The sequence below is a fragment of the Amyelois transitella genome, chromosome 9, assembly GCF_032362555.1.
Source record: "Amyelois transitella isolate CPQ chromosome 9, ilAmyTran1.1, whole genome shotgun sequence".
NCBI classification, from domain to species: Eukaryota; Metazoa; Arthropoda; class Insecta; order Lepidoptera; family Pyralidae; genus Amyelois; species Amyelois transitella.
The window spans coordinates 11905532-11926048 of record NC_083512.1 but is presented as its reverse complement, the minus strand read 5'-3'; the positions used below and the strand labels follow the sequence as shown (position 1 = coordinate 11926048).

Sequence of the window (20517 nt, the reverse complement as noted above, 5' to 3'; positions counted from 1 at the left end):
ACATCTACCACACACCAATTAAAACTAAATTAATAATTTTAATATTTGACTTCCAATCTTTTTTATTATCCCATTACATTTCATTGTGCCGTGTAGTGAGGCACCAATAGAAAAAAAGGGCTACTCCATCTTTGCCATGGATGTCATAAAAGGCGACTTAGGGATAGGTTTTTAAATTTGGGATTCTTCTTTCAGGTGATGGGCTAGCTACCTATTACTTTTTGAATATCAATTCTATCGTTAAGACAAACAGCTGAAAAAGCCTTTCAGTCATTTCAAAGCTGTTGAGTTAGTTAGCCTCGAAGTAAGTTCGAGACTTGATACAAGATACTAACTTAACAATACTTTATTTTATAATAAAAATCTACATATATAGATAAACATCCAAGACTCAGGCCAATCAGAAATAGTTCATTTCTCATCATGCCCTGGCCTGGATTCGAACCCAGGACCTCCGTTGTCACAGACAAGCGTACTACCGCTGCGCCAAAGAGGCCGTCACAAAAAACTATATTACTTTGCCGCTTTCACTCATCAATGCATCTCAATCGCACCATCCACCAGTATTCCTCATTGTAATATTGTTCAGGCGTGTCACGGCGCGATAGTCCGCGTGTGCGGCCGCCGCGTGGCGCCGCACCTGAAGCAGCTGCTGCCGTCGTGGCTGCAGGCGCAGTATGACGACCACGCGCCCGCGCAGTCGCAGGCGCAATTGTCGCTCAAGGTACAAAAAACCTAATACAACAATCAACACTTACAACCTAATTTTGATTTAGGATAAAAAATTACAAACATTTTATATAAGTAGGTATTTTTAATTTCTATTCACAGAATACTTTCCCCGACGCAAAACTGCCTGAAGTGATAGCATTTTGCAAGACAGAAATCCTAGACTTCCTTGAAGACAATCTTATTGGCAAATCGGCTATGGCAGCGCTTTCAGAAGAAGAGGAGAACGGTCGCGGCAGTGCTGCAGCGCTTCACGGCTTGGCGTGGACTTGTCGATACGCTTCGAACGCGCTACATGATTGGTTGTGGGCACGAGTTGCGAAGTTGTTGGCTAAAGATACGTTCTGGCGATTGGCGACGCATAAAGAGAGTACAGTAAGGTATGACTTTTGTGTAGCAGATGAGGTAGAGTATTAAATTTATTTTTTTTTATGAAAAGGTTTTTTTTTCTATTTATATATCTGCTATCATTCCTTTGATAGTAAAAGGAGCATATTATATGGTAAACAATAAGCTTCACTACATAGTATAAAACAAAGTCGCTATTTTAGTCTGTTTGTCTGTATGCTTAAATCTTTAAAATTATGCAACGGATTTTGATGCGGTTTTTTGTAACAGGTAGAGTGATTCAAGAGGAAGGTTTTTATGTATAATAAAATTTATAATTTTGCACCCGTGCGAAGCCGGGGCGGGTCGCTAGTGGGAAAATAAAGTACGAGTAAAACATTTTCTCTGTTTTTGATTTTATTAAATTTTATTTCAAATGTTGTATTTATTATGCTGTGGGTTTGCAACATTGGTTGACATGAAATGCCGCCCTGCAGCACGTTCACGAGTCCTGTTTGCCCAGGGCGGCGTGGTGGGCGGCGCTGGGCAGCGCGGTGGAGCGCTTCCCGCGGGCGCTGCCGGCGGCGGCGGGCGCGCGCCTGCTGCGGGCGGCGCTGGGCGCGCGCGAAACGGATGCGCGCGCGCTCGCGCAGCTGTGGGCGTGCGTGCTGCGAGTCGTGCACAGCGTGCCGGTAATGGACATTTGCTTGTTTCTACTTTACACTGATTTATAATACAAAAACAGACATCTGTGTTTAATTTATTTATTTATTAGTTTAAACTATTGCACAAAAACAAAAATGTACAAAAGACAGACTTAATGCAAGTTTGGCATTCTCTACCAGTCAACCAGCTGACCAAACAGAAAAAACTTTAAGTTGGTGGTGCGATAAAGTGCACATGCATACTGACAAAATACATACATTACAAAAAAATGCGTAAATACATACAAGATACATAATATTCACTATAAATACATATATTTACATACATAAAATATCAAATTAAGATGACCCATTATTAATCTGCCGACGAAAGAACCCCTTCACAGCATGTTTGAACGCAGAGCGACTAGGAGCTCTCCTAATCATTTGAGGAAGAGCATTCCTACTTCGTTTTACTACTACAAATATGAAATATTTTTTTTGTAATCGTTTAAAATAGCAGTTTTATTTGTACAGAATTGGCACACATGGTTGGATAAGAAAGATCTTCTATTGAAAAGGATTCTCAATCTATTAGAAACTGGTAAGTGCTTCAAACATATTTCATTTTTCTCCCAACTTTATTCATTACTTTATTATTTCGTCAAGTTAGGAAATTACTTCTACAATATGACACAATGGGGCACCCCAGGGGTTTATTCTAGATCCACTGTTTCAGTTCTCATTGCCATTATTCATAACTAGCTGTGCCCGCGACTTCGTCCGCGTGGAATAGTTATTTTGGGCATCATATTTATTTTTGCAAACATCCTCCTCGGCTTTATCAATTATGGGGTCACGCTGTCACGCGTATTAGAAAGAACGCTGGTTCGCAGTATTAAATGTTTCGCTGCAAATTGCTTATAACGACTATATCTCAAAACCTATTCGTCTGATTTATATACTGTAAATGGCAATTTTAGTCTACATGAAAAGCCGAAAGTAATAAATATATTTATTTGGATAAGGATTAATACTGAATTAAAGAAAATTGGTTTCAAAATAACTTATGTTTATAATGAAAAAATAATCTTAAAAAATGAACATAAAAGTGGTTATTGTAAGTAAACCTTAAGAGATAGATATATGCTCTCGCGGACTTTTTTGTGGCAAAAAATGAGTACTTCACATCTTTAGTACATTGTTTTACTATATCTTTGTTGGTTTGCGCAGCGTTCGCGTGGAAAGCTCGCAGATGGCCGACTCATTCAACTTTCACCTGCATTGTTGACGTTTCCCGTAGGAAATCCGGGATAAAATGTAGCCTATAGCCTTCCTCGATAAATAGACAATCTAACAGTGAAAGAATTATTCAAATCGGTTCAGTAGTTTCTGAGATTAGCGCGTTTAAACAAACAAACAAACAAACAAAACAAACTCTTGAGCTTTATAATATTAGTATAGATGTTTAGTAAACGTGCCGAAGCTAATGTGTCATTGTCAATGCCAGATACATATATTCACTAATGGAGTATCACAGTATCTAAATCATATTTTCTATCGATAACACAACGGACAGACGAAAAAAAAGACGGCACTTTCGATTTGTAAAAACGGAGCACCACAAGGATCTAACATAGAGCCACTGTTATTTAATTTATCCCTATTTGGGAAACGAACAGTTATTTGATGTTTATTTGTATTATCTTATACTATGATGCATAATTACTCCTGTTTTATTTCCAAGGTGGGTGGGGTGACGCTAAGCAGCTGTCGAACACATTGCTGCCGCTGCTGGCCGGCCTGCCTGCGGACATGCTCACGAAACACTTCTATGAAGAGTTGTTCAAGGCTATTTTTAAAGGGTATGGGCTTTTTTTCTAAATATATTTTTTTATAGCGTTTAGTCAGATCTTGAAACTCCTCATCTCTCTTTTAACTGAACTAAGTATAATGTATGTATTTTTTCTTTAACATTTTAATGAACATTATTATACCCCACATTCCTTAACAGCATGCCTTCTCCGGGAAAATGTACCTACACTGATGTAAATTTTCTAAATGTTGTTTGTAAAAGATGTGAATAAGTAATTTCCATAACCACTTTGCGGACGTTAATGAGCCACATGTTTTATCTTTCTATCGTTTTACTTTCAGTTGTGGCTTATGTTTATGCAAAACCTCTATAAGATCCAAAACAAAATCGACTAACTTAGACAAGACTCGTCTTTTCTATGTGTTTTAGTTAAAGGTGGAACAAAGGGAGAGGAAAGATGAGTCATAAGCCTATTCGTTTCACAAATGTATATAAAAAAATCAATTTGTCTCCGCAGCCTGGAAATGAAGACCGTAATAAACTCCAAGAGCGAGCGTCAATCGTGGATATTCTTACTCTCGCAATGTATCCGCCACTTGTCCGACCAGCCGCTGGAGGGCGCCACAGAGCTGTGCAGCGCCGCGCACCGGCAGTGGCTGCACGTTCTGTGCAACGACGCGCTGATGCTGAGGCACTCCGCCGACATGACTGACCTGCTCAAGTTTTGGATGAAGTAAATGATAGCCTAATTTGATTAGCAATCAAACAGCAATAACATTTGGATCATGTTCACTTGCCTGAATGTGCAGATTTTATTTTTACTTTACCAAGCTCATGGGTTCATTTTATTGTATTCATTTAATATAATTGTATGTGTGTGACTGTAAGTCTATTACATAGTGTAAAATATAGTTAACTGTAAAATTATACACATTTTATGATCTATCGTACTTATTTCCAAGTGAATGTTCCATCTGGGAACTTATTCACGAACGTTGAAATGCAGTATGTCTATTCGCCTCTCTTTTTCAAGGTTAGATATTAAATGGAGCAGCAGAGAGAGAAAGGAGATAACATACATACATATATTGCCTTTCAACATTCGTGAACGAGGAGACTGGTTGTGACAGAGATTTATGAATCCATCTCCCACGCTCCCAGCAAGGACGGCGAGCGCTACACGACGCTGGTGCGCAACTTCTGGCAGAACATGGGTGCGCAGGCGCAGCGCGGCACAGAGCGCGGCGCGGGCGCGGCGGCGGACGCGGCGCGCGCGCTGCAGCTGCTGCTCGGCTCTGTGCGCAGCGGCTACATGCAGCCCGCGCGGCAACAACATTCTATTAGGTTACACATTTGTTTTCAATTAGTCTTCTCAATTTGACATAGGTATGACTAAAAGCCATATATTATTATCTCATTGATTCCCCTTCTTATGGGAGTAAAAAGAAATCTTATTGTGGTGAACCCTCAGACCGCATAGGGAACCTTCATGACAAATTTCACATCTCTACACCTAGCAATTTGGGTTATTCTTTGGTATGTCAATCAATGAGATATTTTAGTAAAACTGTAAGTAAATGATGTATAAGTTCAATAAGAAGTACATTAAAAATATAAAAAAGTAGTACAGAACTTTATTTATTCATACAGGTTCGACGGCGACGATCCCCCAGAGAATTCCCCCCCTCCTCAGCACTCGCCCCCTTCCGCCGCCAACACAGAACTGTTCCTCCACCAGCTCACAGCCGCCACAGAACAAATCTGCGCCACTTACATCGAAATCGCAATAAATACACGCTCTCCCAATATAATCCTACCGCCTCTGAGCCCTCTATTGAATTCCTTATCGAAGCCAGCGGTAGAAAATGTAGCGAAGTATTTAGCGGCCGATACGGTGTATGGATTGTTCGAGAAGGTTCTACTGCCGTGGCTGAATGATGATGAGACGAGATGCGAGCCGGTAATGGACATGATTTTTATGCTGTTGGAACACATGAGCGAAGAGGAACAGGATGCTACGTTCGCTGCTTTTACGCAGGTAATTTTAATTATTTAGGTTGTCCGGCTCCAAGGATCATGTCTTGGTTTTCTTCTTCTCTTCTTAAATTTCTTGGTGTTTGATATAAATGAAGCTTAAGTCCCTGGGTGATCGAGTGGTTTTCGGCGGACGTTATATAAAACCATACAAAATTGTAAAAACAAAAGAATTGTTTTAAAAAAAAAAAAAAATATTTATTTAAAACTTTATTGCACTGAAAAATTTACAAAAGACGGACCCAATGCCATTTGGCATTCTGTATCAGTTTATCAGCTCTGTCGACCAAACAGAAGAATTTTAAGTTGGTCCTGCGATGCACGTAGATTCTCGCCTCTGATTCAGACTTCTCTATCAGTTCAGTTATTCGGTTACTCTATCTATGTTATTGCTCTATATACACAATTATACATTATACATATAATCATATCTATATACCTTGTGGAGACGACATAGCCAACAGTTTTAAGCCAAAGGCCACATTCAGCTTAACGATGGAATTTAGATTCAAATAACGACAGGTTGCCAGCCCATCGCCTACAATTGACAAGCCTGTCCCTTGGCCAGTATGTATGTGTGATGTGTCGGGGGCAGGAGGAGGCCCGCGCGGGGGCGCTGCGGCGCGCGCTGCCGCGGGGCGCGGCGCGGGCGGGCGCGGCGCGGCGCTGGCTGCGGCGCGCGCCCGCCCGGCGCCGCGCCCAGTATGTATGTGTGATGTGTCGGGGGCAGGAGGAGGCCCGCGCGGGGGCGCTGCGGCGCGCGCTGCCGCGGGGCGCGGCGCGGGCGGGCGCGGCGCGGCGCTGGCTGCGGCGCGCGCCCGCCCGGCGCCGCGCCCAGTATGTATGTGTGATGTGTCGGGGGCAGGAGGAGGCCCGCGCGGGGGCGCTGCGGCGCGCGCTGCCGCGGGGCGCGGCGCGGGCGGGCGCGGCGCGGCGCTGGCTGCGGCGCGCGCCCGCCCGGCGCCGCGCCCAGTATGTATGTGTGATGTGTCGGGGGCAGGAGGAGGCCCGCGCGGGGGCGCTGCGGCGCGCGCTGCCGCGGGGCGCGGCGCGGGCGGGCGCGGCGCGGCGCTGGCTGCGGCGCGCGCCCGCCCGGCGCCGCGCCCAGTATGTATGTGTGATGTGTCGGGGGCAGGAGGAGGCCCGCGCGGGGGCGCTGCGGCGCGCGCTGCCGCGGGGCGCGGCGCGGGCGGGCGCGGCGCGGCGCTGGCTGCGGCGCGCGCCCGCCCGGCGCCGCGCCCAGTATGTATGTGTGATGTGTCGGGGGCAGGAGGAGGCCCGCGCGGGGGCGCTGCGGCGCGCGCTGCCGCGGGGCGCGGCGCGGGCGGGCGCGGCGCGGCGCTGGCTGCGGCGCGCGCCCGCCCGGCGCCGCGCCCAGTATGTATGTGTGATGTGTCGGGGGCAGGAGGAGGCCCGCGCGGGGGCGCTGCGGCGCGCGCTGCCGCGGGGCGCGGCGCGGGCGGGCGCGGCGCGGCGCTGGCTGCGGCGCGCGCCCGCCCGGCGCCGCGCCCAGTATGTATGTGTGATGTGTCGGGGGCAGGAGGAGGCCCGCGCGGGGGCGCTGCGGCGCGCGCTGCCGCGGGGCGCGGCGCGGGCGGGCGCGGCGCGGCGCTGGCTGCGGCGCGCGCCCGCCCGGCGCCGCGCCCAGTATGTATGTGTGATGTGTCGGGGGCAGGAGGAGGCCCGCGCGGGGGCGCTGCGGCGCGCGCTGCCGCGGGGCGCGGCGCGGGCGGGCGCGGCGCGGCGCTGGCTGCGGCGCGCGCCCGCCCGGCGCCGCGCCCAGTATGTATGTGTGATGTGTCGGGGGCAGGAGGAGGCCCGCGCGGGGGCGCTGCGGCGCGCGCTGCCGCGGGGCGCGGCGCGGGCGGGCGCGGCGCGGCGCTGGCTGCGGCGCGCGCCCGCCCGGCGCCGCGTGCTCGACGAGGCGGAGGCGCTGGCGCGGGGCGCGGGCGACCGCCAGCTGCTGCTGATGGCGCTCACGCCGCTGCCTGACAACGGCGAGTTCATCATTCCTTTTTCTTCTTTTTAGCTCGTACATTTAGGTAAATAATATTTGCGAGGACTATATGTCGGTATCCAAGTGAGTCTTTCGAGACTCAATGCTAAATTCTTTTTTGCATCTGAAGTCTGACCTTGGCCCGTAATGCATGTGACCGCCGATATAATATCATCTGATACGCCCTGCAGATTCAACATGCTACATTGGAGAGGCACCACACAGTCAAAAGAAATTATTAACCAAAAGCCCATCTTCCATCTGGATTATATACATAGAATAGGGGTGGATTCACAACGCACCCGAGAAAACGCCCTTAAAAGCATGATAGGAAATCCTACCGCGGCCTTTACCAATTACTATTTTCAATTCATAAATTTGTTTGCTAATAATCTTAAGATCAGTAAAAAGATTATAATGAAATCTGAGGACTTACAAGCATTTACGAGAAACATGCTTTATACCATGATTATGGCTACCGGCGGACCTTGGACCGGAACCAGGACTTAAGTCAGAAGAATGACATTAGTTTTCTCCACAGAAATGCTAGTAGGCGAAGAGACAGTGTCGCAAGTGGTGGACATCCTGATGTCATCCCTGTCTGAGGGCGAGCCGGAGCGCGTGTGCTCTGTGCTGTCTCAGCTGGCCTGCGCTCTGTGCTCGCGGCCGCCACACAACTACGACCAGCTGCTGCTGGCGCTGCTGTCCCTCAACCTCAGCCAACAGGTGACACTTTGTGACGTCACGACATCATACATGCCACATCACCAGTCTCAGTTGTTTCAGCGGCGTAGGCAATCAGTCGGTGTCCTTATTTTTATAACATGAGATTCCAAAGTGATGTAGTCTAAGAACATACTTTAGTTCAAGCATTTGAACTTCCCAAGCAAGCAAACTTTCTCTGGTAAAAATATAATATTATCTCTTCCAAGTAGATTCGAGTTTAAAATATTCAAGTAAAAAAATTTATTTCCATTCTCTCAGTTCTAAAGGTAATTAAACACGTTGAACTTTGTCTTAATAATAATTTTTTTGTTTGTCTGTCCCCCAGCGCGGGTCCCCGCAACTCTCCCTGGAATCGTGGCTAGAGGCGCGTGGGTCCTGGCAGGACGGGCTGCACTCTCTAGACACAGAGCGCAGGCGCGCGCTGCGGGAGAAAGCGGCGCAGCTGCTGCTGGACTCTGTGCACACACACAACACGTCAGTACTGGCAACTTGTCCTAGCGTTAGCCCCAGACAGGAGCCCGGGGTGCGCCTTGTAACCTGATTGGCTGAGTCAGGTTTTTACACGTAGACTCCCATCTGACCTCGCAACTTTTACAGGAGAACCTTAGGGGAGCATATCGGATCATGGTGAAATGCGAGATGAATGTGACTATTCTAACGACTTCCATGGAATGGTCCTTAATCTATGAAAGAACCGATAACCACACGGCACGTCAGTATTGGTAACGTCATGGAAATATAATACATACAAACGACCCGGAGAGATAGGCAGAGATGATGTCGTTTGCCACGATCTCTGCATACTTCTTTCGCTTCATTCACAATAACAAGAAGAATAATTAATGGAAGTAACACTCAAAGCAAGCTTCAATTGCTAAATTATTTTGAAATATTTTTGTTTAACATCTTTACGTCACACGCTATTTCTAGGGGTCACTACTTGTTCGTAGAAGATAATGGTAACTATCATATTTTTATCAATACACAACCGAAACCACTGAAGGAAATTCGCTGAAATGAGTAATATCTTCCACCACATTGCGCTAGTTAAATTTCGGGTTTTGTTGACACAGTCAAATAAAACATTATAGTTATTATATTTTAAAAATCGTTAGCCAAATTATACTTCTGTGTATTTTGTGAATCAAAAATAGCTAAGTATGCTTTTAACTTAATTTTTTAATCATTAATTTTTTAAATATTAAATACTTTCCTCCTTGTAACAGGCCGACAGAACTTAACATCCCGGGAATCGAACACGCGGCCTCCCTTTGTCCGTACCTACTCACTGACTGCGAACACGCCGTGCCCTTCTCTACAGACGAAACGGCGGAGCTCCTCCGACAACTGTTCGAGGCCGCGAGGAAACTTCTAGAAGGTAAGCCATTTTAGGAACAGAATAGAATATGTTAGCAGATATACAAGGAGAGTGTGGAGGGAAAGGTCGTAGTGGGAAGACCTAGACGAACGTATCTTGATCAAATTAAGGACGTCCTGGTAAAGGGTGAGGTCAAAAGTACCCGAAACCGCCGAGCTTGCATGAAGAGAGTTATGAATGTGGATGAAGCGAAGGAAGTATGCAGAGATCGTGGCAAGTGGAAAGAGGTAGACTCTGCCTACTCCTCCGGGAAAGAGGCGTGATTTTATGTATGTATGAATGTATGTATGTATAGAATATGTTTATTTTCAAAGTTAGGGTAGGGTAGGAATCACTTATTGACGTCATATATCTTACACTGGATGTCGTTTGATATGTCAAAGGTACAGCGAGCCTAGACGAGTTCGCGCTAAGGCACGACTGCATCGTGTCGAAGCTGAGTTGCCCGCTGTCGGACGACGCCGCGGCCGCCGTCGTGCGACACTGCGACTCCGACACCGAGCCGCAACTCACGGAACAACATGCTGTATGTTACTTATATTGACTTTTGAAGATCGAGATTTGCTATTATTTTTAGTTCTTTTAAAACACAAACAAAAGACTGTATTCTGATGGATCTGAAAGGCCACGTTCAGCTGTTTGACTTAAGAAAGAGATGAAAACGAAGAAGGCACAATACATAAAAAAGCAAAGAAGTTTAGAATTTATATTTTTCCTTTCTTTGTTGCTTTTAATAAATAAATTTATTGAATATTAGTTACAAAATGCCGTGTGGTTTCTCCATTTCTTTCCCATGGATGTCGTAAAAAGCGACTAAGGGATAGGCTCACAAATTTGGGATTCTTTCTTAGGCGATAGGCTAGCAACTGTCACTATTCGAATCTCAATTCTATCATTAAGCCAAGTAGCTGAACGTGGCCATTCAGTCTTTTCCAGACTGTTGGCTCTGTGTACCCCGCAAGGGATATAGACGTGACTATCTGTGGACGTGATGTATGTGTATGTTAAAAATTAAATTTAAAATTATAAATTGTAATTCCAGATAATACGCCTAACAGAACTACTATTCCGAGCTCTATGTCTCCGCACGCTATTCCTTCACAAGCCGGACACTGAAGAAACGAGTTCTGACACAGAGCAGACATGGTGCTCGGTGCTGCTTGGAGACGAGTACATACGGGACGAGTATTGTCAGCTCTTGCGAGATTACGTCGTTGTTGATTCGCTGCATGAGGGTTATGCTTTTGTAAGTCTTAACTTCATTTTTATTTTAAAAAATTATAATGTTTAATCCTAGCGCTCTAAAGTGACTTTTTAAATACCAGCCAAATTTTATTAGCAAGTTAACTTCATGAGTCTGATTAACTTGCAGTATAATGTATAGCGTTCTGCTGCCTCACCTTTACGAACTTTTAGTGAAATCTGAAACCAAAACTATATTTCTCTTCCCGAAAATATTTAATGATTATCTGAAAGCACTTTGTACAGTAACAAAAAGCTAACTCCTTTCAAGAGCAGCCTAGTTCCATGAGTTCTTGTCGCAATATTTTTATAAATCATGAAGCGGGTAACTTAATTTGAAATTAACAGTGTTGCCACTACTGATGACTGCAACTGAAATAGTTTATTTAACTGCCATTATTATATAACTGTTTATAATTTCCATCTTTTACAAATGAACGATCACGTATATTCCAGTGGCCTCACTACGAACTAATCGAAAGAACAAAATCCAAACTAGACGTGTCACTACACGACATAATAACGGAAACTCCAGTCACTGTGAGACGACAGATATTGCTCTCATTGTCCGAACGCGCCGCAAAAGAGGGGTACTATTGGGCGTATGCGCGGAGTTACTATGAGGCGCAGGTGAAGTCGGACGACCAGTCGGGAGACAAGTCGACGGATCTGTTGGATATTGGGAGTCTGGACGTGGACAAGTTGGCGGAGGTCGTCACTGGCAACGGATTTTGTCATAGTCTTCAGGTATGTTTCATTTGTGATTTATAAAATAAAATTTTTGCAAGAATATATATCAGTTCTGCACTGCTTTTCGATAAGTACTTAATCAGATTTTGCTAGATTTTTAATTTATGTGACAGAACATAACTCTTTAATTAGTCCACGTATTTTTGGAGTTGGAGTTAAATTTTGTATGCGTTTTAGTTAGATTTCATTTTTGTGATCATATTACCTAAGTTTTGAGGACAAAAGTTCTTCCTCTGCATAGCCTTTCAAGTTACTGTTCATTGAAAAGGAGACCATAAGTATGCAAATAAAACTCCGTCGTCTGTACGTCTCTTTGATTTACGAAGTAAATATGAGCTCCACCATTAGAGGCCTGATTTCCCTCGCAGGCCAACCTCCGCTGGCTCCCGGCGCCCCCTCCCCGCGACGAGCCCCCCTCCCCGCCCCCCTCCCCCCCGCCGTCCCGCGCGCTGCGCACGCGCTACCTGGCGATGGTGCGCGGCGCGCTGTGCGCGCTGCAGGCGGAGCGCGCGCCGGAAGATATACAAACCGCTTTTGCGAAGGACGCGTTCAACATTGTACGCGCAGGGAAAGTCGACACCGATCTCATTGTAGATCTGTATTATAGGTTCGAGAGAGTCATGCTTGGCGACAGGTGAGTTGATTATTCTTGTTTTATTTTTAGTAAACTTCGGAAAATGCGGGATGATGACGCATTACTAGTTGTACGGGGAGAACAGGGTGACACCCATTGTTTTACATGTTTGAAAGAGTCATGCTAGTGAATAGAAGAGTTCGTTATTGTTGTCTCATTTACAATACTCAGCTGACATTTTGTGCCTCACAAACTTAAAATACGTTGTAGGACATATAAACAGACTCAATGCGATTTGTAAGGAGAGAACATCGATCTTATTTTACAAGTAAACCTTTATTATTGTATCCAGGGAGTCTTCGATATACTGAATCTTATTTCATCATAATCTCATTTGATCACGCACTCTTCAGATTTTTTTGAACGAACATACTTTGATTAAATTAAGCATGCTTATTCACGCAAAATAAGGTTCTGATAAAAGTTCTAATCGACATGCTTGCATAAAATTATTGATATATATGAATAACTTCCATCCCAACGAGAAGCGATTTCAGCTTCGGATTCTTAAAACCCCTCATTAACCTTCCCCCAGGGAGCCATCGTCAGTGCCCTGGCAGACAGTAGTGTGCACGGCGGCCGTGACTGACTTCCTGTCAGTCATGGCGGCCGAGCGCGGCTGGCACGCCGCGCCGCAGCACTGGGACTTCGCCACCATATCTCTGTGCGCCGTGATATCGGCATTGACACGACCTATTACCACTAAGGTGACATTAATTTACTGATAACGTATGTACCACATACACGTGATGCAACAAAAAGACGTGATGACTTTGATCTTTACGAGCCAATAGTCACAAGACTCAAGTTTAGTCAAACCTAGATGGCGATTCAGAGTTCGTGGCAGAATTCAGGCAGAAGAAACCAAGTTTATGTTTAGACTTTATGCTTTACTAGGCAATCATCTAAAGACTGTGAAACAAAGTTTCACTGGGTAAACTTAATTATAAAATTATAAAAGTAAGATTCAGAGTAATGTCAACACGGGCAGCCCGGAAGATCAGCGCTGGTTGTTTGCGGGATTGTTAACAGCCATCATTATACTATAGAATAGATTTATTTTCAAAATTGAATACAAGGTAGGTATCACTAATTGACGTCACATCACTTAAATCTAATTAGGTATAACTACTACCGCTTCCAAAGCGCATGTGTAGAAGAAGCCGCGGAACACATTACACTGCACCGAGGTACTCAGGTTGTGCCCTTTCGGAAACTCCATTCATTATTTTACCAACTTGTATTTTTATGTTTGTTTTTTTTTTGTTTTGCATGGTGTTTGTCCAATAAATACTGTTTATATTATTTTACTTATCGCCATGAAAACAGTTGTATCTAAAATTTTCTTTGAATATTCCTTTAACTGTTTAATCATATTTGTCTCCCAGACGGCGATGCTGTGCGTATCAGCTGTCCGTCTTCTAAGCAGCGTCCAAACGTTCATAGAAGCGCTCCCTGAGGAATGTATGAAGAGACAGCCTCCCGCGCACGTGGCGGCTCTCATGAACGAGTGGAAGGACATATTTTCTCCGGATATAAACACCAATCTGTTCACCTTTATAATACAACTGTTAGGTGAGTTTGTAAAACATAAAAATTAAGTACTGTTACAGTTAATTATATTGAAATTTTGTCATTATTTTTCTGTTTTTTATTCGTGATTGATCTTATTGATCTTATTAAAATAAATATGTAAAGGGAAAGAGGTTATGTGACTTAAATTTGACAAGTGATGACCGTGTCATGTGATAATTGTGTTACGTATCGAGAGCAATTTCAGTTTCTCTCAAATAGTGTATTTGAAAAAATGCATGATTGTTGTTGTCAGAATCGCCGCCCCCCGAGCCGATGACGTGCGCCCAGGCGCGCACGCTGTCGTCGCTGTGCGCGTGCGCGGCGCGCCTGCAGTGGGGCTCGCTGCCGGCGGGCGCGCGCGCGGCCCTCCCGCTGCGGCGCGCGGCGGAGGGCTGCGCGCGCGCGCTGGCGGGCGGCGCGCCGCGCGGGCTGCAGTACCTGGCGCACGCGCTCGGCCTGGCCATAGCCGACGACCTGGTGTTGGAGGACGGTGCGTGCTAGTAGATTGTTGTTCGACTGTGTGTTACTCAAGTTACCCTCTAGTATAACAAAATCCTTTCACAATTTCACATCAAAGTTTCGGAACTATGTCGTTGATAAAAGCTCATTCTTCAAGTCATAGAATAAGTTTGAAAGGAGACTATCGGACCTCAGTAACAAATTTATTGTTGTGTGCCTAATTTTTGTTTTTATTTGAAATCTTTTGTCTGTCTGATGTCTGCTCTTAGCATATAAAAACGTTTTTAATATGATTCTCATGCAAATAAATTTAATTGTAATCTATCTTTAAATATAAATAGATTCTTTAAACCTTATACATTCAAAGAATTTATTTTCATGATAAAGAGCGCCGAATCGATAAAGTGCCCGGTTAAATGCGTAAGGCGCATAAAGACACAAGTTCAAATATCGTCTCGATGTTGTGCCATTGATCAATTTCGAAGTTGTTTACATTAGTTTGAAGGTGAGGAAAATCATCGTCATCAAACCTGCTTATTCAGACAATTTGATATGTTCGATCCAATACGAGTTAGATTCCCCTGCAAAGTTTGCGGAGGTGAGATAGTAATCACTCCGTGTAAAACCCTGACTCACACATTATATTTACTCCCACAAGAAACTATATATGTATACTATATAAATAAATTCCGTTGCCAGCGGAGAAGCTATCATCGCTGGGCGAGCACAGCCCCGCGGCCGAGGAGTCCCCCGAGCGCGGCGGCGGGCGGGGGCCCTCGCTCAGCCTCACGTACTTCCTGCCGCACTACCTCGCGCTGCTGGAGCTGCTGGACGCGGCGCTTGTGGACATTCCGTGAGACGACATATTGTTACTGATCCCTTAGTTTAGGTTGAGACGCCTGATACCACTGAGAAACCGTATCGAATAGTCCAGTATATTGTTCAGTATCTCTTTTGCGCAGAACCTTCCCTGTCTAGATTGCAGCAAACGAATATGGACTTTCTATTAACAACTGATTAAGTTTATTATCGTCTGCACCTCGTATTGATAAGTAGCGTTCGACCAATGTTTCCACCTAAGAAAAGATTAAAGTTAGGAATCAACTTGGAGCAAAAATTAATTTTTTGTACCTATGTATGTTTGTAACATGAGAAACTGACAAACTGCTGATATTTATTGACGAAATTTAAAACGATCTGTCAATCGTTTTTGAGATATTCACAATTTTGTTAAAAAATAACAAAAATGTGTAGGATGTCTAATTTCGTAGCTAACGATTAGTATTTTAGTCAATCTCCTATTTTACTTATACAGGGTGACATTTAAAACAACTGCATCCTTTTAAACATAGACTAAGACTATACCCATGCTTCTGAGCCGTTTGAGCCTATTTTTATTTAAATTAAACGTTATCATTTTCACATTTAAAAAACCCTCAAAAACTACGTCACACGCTTTATTAAAGACCAATACTACAAAAAGAAATTAAAATTAAACACGTTAATAAATGTCTGAAAAATAAATTATTTTTCTAGTATCATGTCGCTACCGTTGCGCGTCGAATAAAACAAACCACCACTGCTGCTAAACTCATTTACTCGGAACTTTCTTTGACCTTATATTAGATACAAAGCAAGAAACCATATCGCGTTCTAATATTGAACAGAGCCATCTATGTAACCACACATTAACTATAAGAATTAAACTAAAAATAATTATCTAGAATAGATGGACACTTGTATCACATAAAAGCTCACTAAACAACGTCTCAATTTCCTACGGGGTGGAGAGAGTCCGCAGACACATTAAATATAGAAAAATACAAACTAGGATTACTAATTTGGACATTCCGCCCACCAAAGAACTTGTTCTTTTACGAACCAAAAATAAAAATAAGAATAAAAATATAAAACCCGCCCACCGTAACAAAAGATACTAAATAAATTTAAACTTAATACATTCATGTATACAATAGAACTTTAACCTCAACTCTAATTAATTTGCTTGAGATACATTAACGTCTTTAGGTAAGAAACATAATTTGTTACATGGGCGTTTAAAAATACCATTTTTTGTTTTGATAGTAACAACTCTAGTTATCATATCTTTCCCTGGATGTTTATCTATAATTTTTCCTAATAACCATTTAGATGGCGGTAAATTTTGATCCCTCACTATAACAATATCATCGATTTCGGGCTCAGACTTTTTAGTAAACGTAAAGTAAAGTTATCAAATATTCATCAGACCATCGCTTCCAAAAGTCCGTTACCATTTTTTGAGTAAGCTTCCACCTTTGAAGCCCTGAAATATTAACCGTTGAATGATCTTCATCTGGTATTACGACAAGAGGTTCACCTACTAAAAAATGACCAGGCGTTAGCGGTAATGGATCATTTGGATTATCACTCAAACAGTACAGAGGACGTGAATTAAGACATGCTTCTATCTGGGTTAACACAGTAGATAACTCCTCGAACGTAAGAGTTGAGTCCCCTATAGCCCTTTTCAAGTGGGACTTTGTAGACCGCACTCCTGCCTCCCAAAGACCTCCAAAATTTGGTGCCTGAGGAGGAATAAAGTGCCACGTGGTTCCTTCCTTGGAAAGTAATTGACGGAATTCAAACGGAAGCTGAGCTGTAGCCTTTTGAGACATGTCTTTTAACTCCTTGTCTGCACCAACAAAGTTGGTTCCGTTATCACTATAAAGATCCTTGCAGTGACCTCTTCTAGACACAAACCTCTTAAAGGCGGCAATAAAACCTTGGGCGGTTAAATCTGAAACAGCTTCAAGATGTATGGCCTTTGTAACCATACAAATAAAAACACAAATATATCCTTTATAACTTTTGGATCCTCGTCCGGGAGAAAATCTAACATTGATATGACCAGTAAAATCCACTCCAGCACTTTTAAATGGTCGAGTAGGAGTCACTCTTGCTTTTGGTAACTGGCCCATAAACTGATTATTGTTTTGCCGAGAATAACGAAGACATGTCATACACTCTCTATAGCATTTCTTGACCTGATCTCTACCTCGTACTATCCAAAATTTAGATCTTAAAAAGTTCAACATTATTTGAGGCCCACCATGTAATGTACGTTCATGAGCATCTAAAACTAATAACTTAGTGAAATGACTTTCACCAGGCATAATTACAGGATGCTGTTTATTAAAATCTGCCTCGGAGAACTTTATGCGCCCGCCTACTCTCAGAATACCTTTCTCATCGATAAATGGACTGAGAGTGTGCAGCTGACTCTTTTTTGACACCTGGCCCTGGGACCTTAACTGCTTTAGCTCTTCTTCGTAATAAAAATTTTGAGTTTTTCGTATGCAAAAGTCCATTACTTCATTAATTTCTTTCTTTGTAACAATTCTACTCATCTCTCTTTGATTCTCTGGAAGTTTTAAATTAACGAATCTTTTGCAAAACGATAGAACTCTCAACGCTCTCTGTAAATTTGAAAATCTGGTCCAAATAAATACTTCTCTCCTTTTAACTACAGCAGTTAAGGTTTTAACGGATCTTTGCTCTTCAACTGTTTCAAAACTCTCATTTGTAAGATGAATTTCATCATGGTGAAGAAAATCAGGTCCACGCCACCACAATTGATAGGATATTAACTCTGAACATGACATGCCTCTCGACCCACAATCTGCAGGATTTAAATCGGTTCTCACGTGATTCCACTGAGAGAAATCCAAGATAGTTAGAATTTCTGATACTCGGTTGCTTACAAATGTCGTCCAACGGCTCGGATCTCCTCTTAACCAGGCTAGTACAACCATTGAATCAGACCACGCGAAGATTTGCTCTTTAGGAATTTGCAATATCTGGGAGACTTCATAAACTAATTTAGCACCAAGAACTGCGGCACATAACTCCATTCGTGGAATAGATATCTCCTTTTCCACAGGTGCAACCTTAGTTTTTGCAGTTACAATATTCACATGAATATTATTGGACTTATCCTTGGTTCTTAAGAATACTACAGCAGCATAAGCAGCTTGCGATGCATCAACAAAGACATGCAACTCAACATAATCCTCTCTTCTTGAATTTAGCCATCGAGGAATTACGATATCCTTCACATTCAGCAAATCTTTTCTGTACGAATTCCACTCTAGCAATAGTTCCGACGTCAAAACTTGATCCCACTCTAATCTACATTTCCAGAGTTTCTGGATAAAAATCTTAGCCTTGACTATCACAGGTGAGATCCACCCTAACGGATCATATAGCCTTGCAATTTCTGATAAAACCTTTCTTTTGGTGACATTCTCTTGAGATTCTCCATCATCTGGCAACAAATAAGTGTACTCAAAATTATCTGTATTCTTATTCCAACAAATACCTAGAATTTTGACAGCACTATCTGACTTTAATATCAAATGTTGTTCAGATCCCCTGTGTTCACTGATGTGATTCAACAATTTCTCACTGTTACTGCACCATTTTCTCAGACAAAATCCTCCAGCACCCATTAACTTATTCATTTGTTCATAAATTTTTATAATGTCACTCTCAGTTTCTGATCCACTTAAAAGATCATCCATATAAAAATCTGTTAAAGTAATAGATGCTGCTAAAGGGTTTCTATCATACTCATCTTTGGCTAACTGGTGCAATGACTTCACTGCCAAATATGGAGCACACGCCGTCCCAAAAGTAAGTCTCAACATTCTATAATGTTTTAAAGGCTGGTTTGGTTCAGATCTCCATAAAATCCTCTGACAATCGGTGTCCTTCTCATGCACAAGGATCTGTCTGTACATTTGCACAAGGTCAGCAACTAGACAGAACGGATGACGTCTCCACCTCATGAGAATATGTCGTAAATCCTGTTGAAGTTTTGGACCCACTAACAGGCAGTCGTTTAGAGAGACATTATTAGTCCCTTTACACGACGCGTCAAAAACTACTCTTACTTTGCTTGTTTCCTTGTCTAGTCTAACAACGGCGTGATGGGGAAGATAAACAACTCGTTCATTATTTATTTCTTCCACATCTGTGATCTCTTCCATATGATTTTGATCAATGTAATCCTGCAAAACGTTTCTATACTCCTCATATAAAGAAGGATTTCTACTTAACTTCTTCTCCAAAAAATTTAATCTACGAAGTGCTATGTTCTTTGACTGACCGTAAAAGCAATCTGGATCTGGATCTCTGAATGGAAGACGTACTTTATAACGGCCATCCTCATTTCTCTCTGTACTACTTTCATAAATCTCTTCGCATTTAATTTCTTCTCTACTCATTTTCTTAACTAAAGAATCGGGCTCTCTCTCTATTTCCCAAAACTTTTGTAAAAGTTCATCCTCTTTAACTCTAATATGAAGAGAAATCAATCGCTTAGATGAAGAAATACCACTACTGACACGACCTGTCAAAACCCATCCAAATTGCGTATTTTGAGCAATAGGACCTCGTTTATGTGGATGTTTTAACAAGCCATTCACAATAATCTCGCTATGAACTTCGACTCCTAAAAGAAGATCAATTTTCTCAGGTGACCCATAATAAGGATCGGCAAGGGACAACGACTCAAACTCAGGCCAATCTTTAATATAAGTCTTATTTGTAGGAAGGAAAGACGTAAGACTACTCAAAACAAAGGCATCTACTTTAATAGAAAACTCGGGATTATGAAGGGACTCTAGCTCTAAAGAAACCATACCTTTTGTTCGCGTTTCTCCCTCTCCTACACCAGATATAAGACCATTCACAGATTTTTTCTTAAGGCCTAAAGATTGGACAGTAGCCTCAGTAACAAATGAAGCTTCTGACCCTTGGTCGATCAGAGCACGCAAAACCTTAGACAGTCCGTTACATGTTACAGCCCTAACTCTAGCGGTAGCTAATAAAACTTCACTATCTCTTCCTTGCACAAAGTGGGATGTAACTCTTGTCTCCGTTTGGGTGCCTGATGCACTTGGTTCCGCCGGCACGGGATTCTCAGCACTTGTGGTAGCCGGGGATGACTCTGGTAATTGACTCCGGTCAAAATGCAGCAGGGTGTGATGTCTGCGCCCACATCGGCGACAACTCGTAGGCTGACGACAATTCTTTACAGAATGATTCGATGAAAAACAATTGAAACACAGTCTCTTGGATTGTACAAACTCTGATCTCTCTTGAGGAGACTGGCTCAAAAATTGTGGGCATACATAAAGCAAGTGATGGTTCGGACACATTACA

At 43.3% G+C, this 20517-nt stretch overlaps 1 protein-coding gene across 1 annotated transcript in view; it reads left to right on the top strand.

The window, feature by feature from the left end:
- Positions 1–20517, top strand: part of LOC106136884 (E3 ubiquitin-protein ligase listerin) — a 28319-nt gene that overhangs the window by 1296 nt on the left and 6506 nt on the right. Inside the window, exons 4-23 of the mRNA XM_060945944.1 lie at positions 590–724; positions 832–1109; positions 1580–1748; positions 2238–2304; positions 3448–3565; positions 4034–4249; positions 4678–4860; positions 5167–5554; positions 6146–7547; positions 8088–8272; positions 8598–8746; positions 9499–9650; positions 10034–10176; positions 10693–10896; positions 11349–11639; positions 12011–12276; positions 12812–12983; positions 13665–13851; positions 14105–14341; positions 15010–15163. Coding sequence (XP_060801927.1) covers positions 590–724; positions 832–1109; positions 1580–1748; positions 2238–2304; positions 3448–3565; positions 4034–4249; positions 4678–4860; positions 5167–5554; positions 6146–7547; positions 8088–8272; positions 8598–8746; positions 9499–9650; positions 10034–10176; positions 10693–10896; positions 11349–11639; positions 12011–12276; positions 12812–12983; positions 13665–13851; positions 14105–14341; positions 15010–15163 — 5096 coding nt within the window. The remainder of the gene's footprint in view (positions 1–589; positions 725–831; positions 1110–1579; positions 1749–2237; positions 2305–3447; positions 3566–4033; positions 4250–4677; positions 4861–5166; positions 5555–6145; positions 7548–8087; positions 8273–8597; positions 8747–9498; positions 9651–10033; positions 10177–10692; positions 10897–11348; positions 11640–12010; positions 12277–12811; positions 12984–13664; positions 13852–14104; positions 14342–15009; positions 15164–20517) is intronic.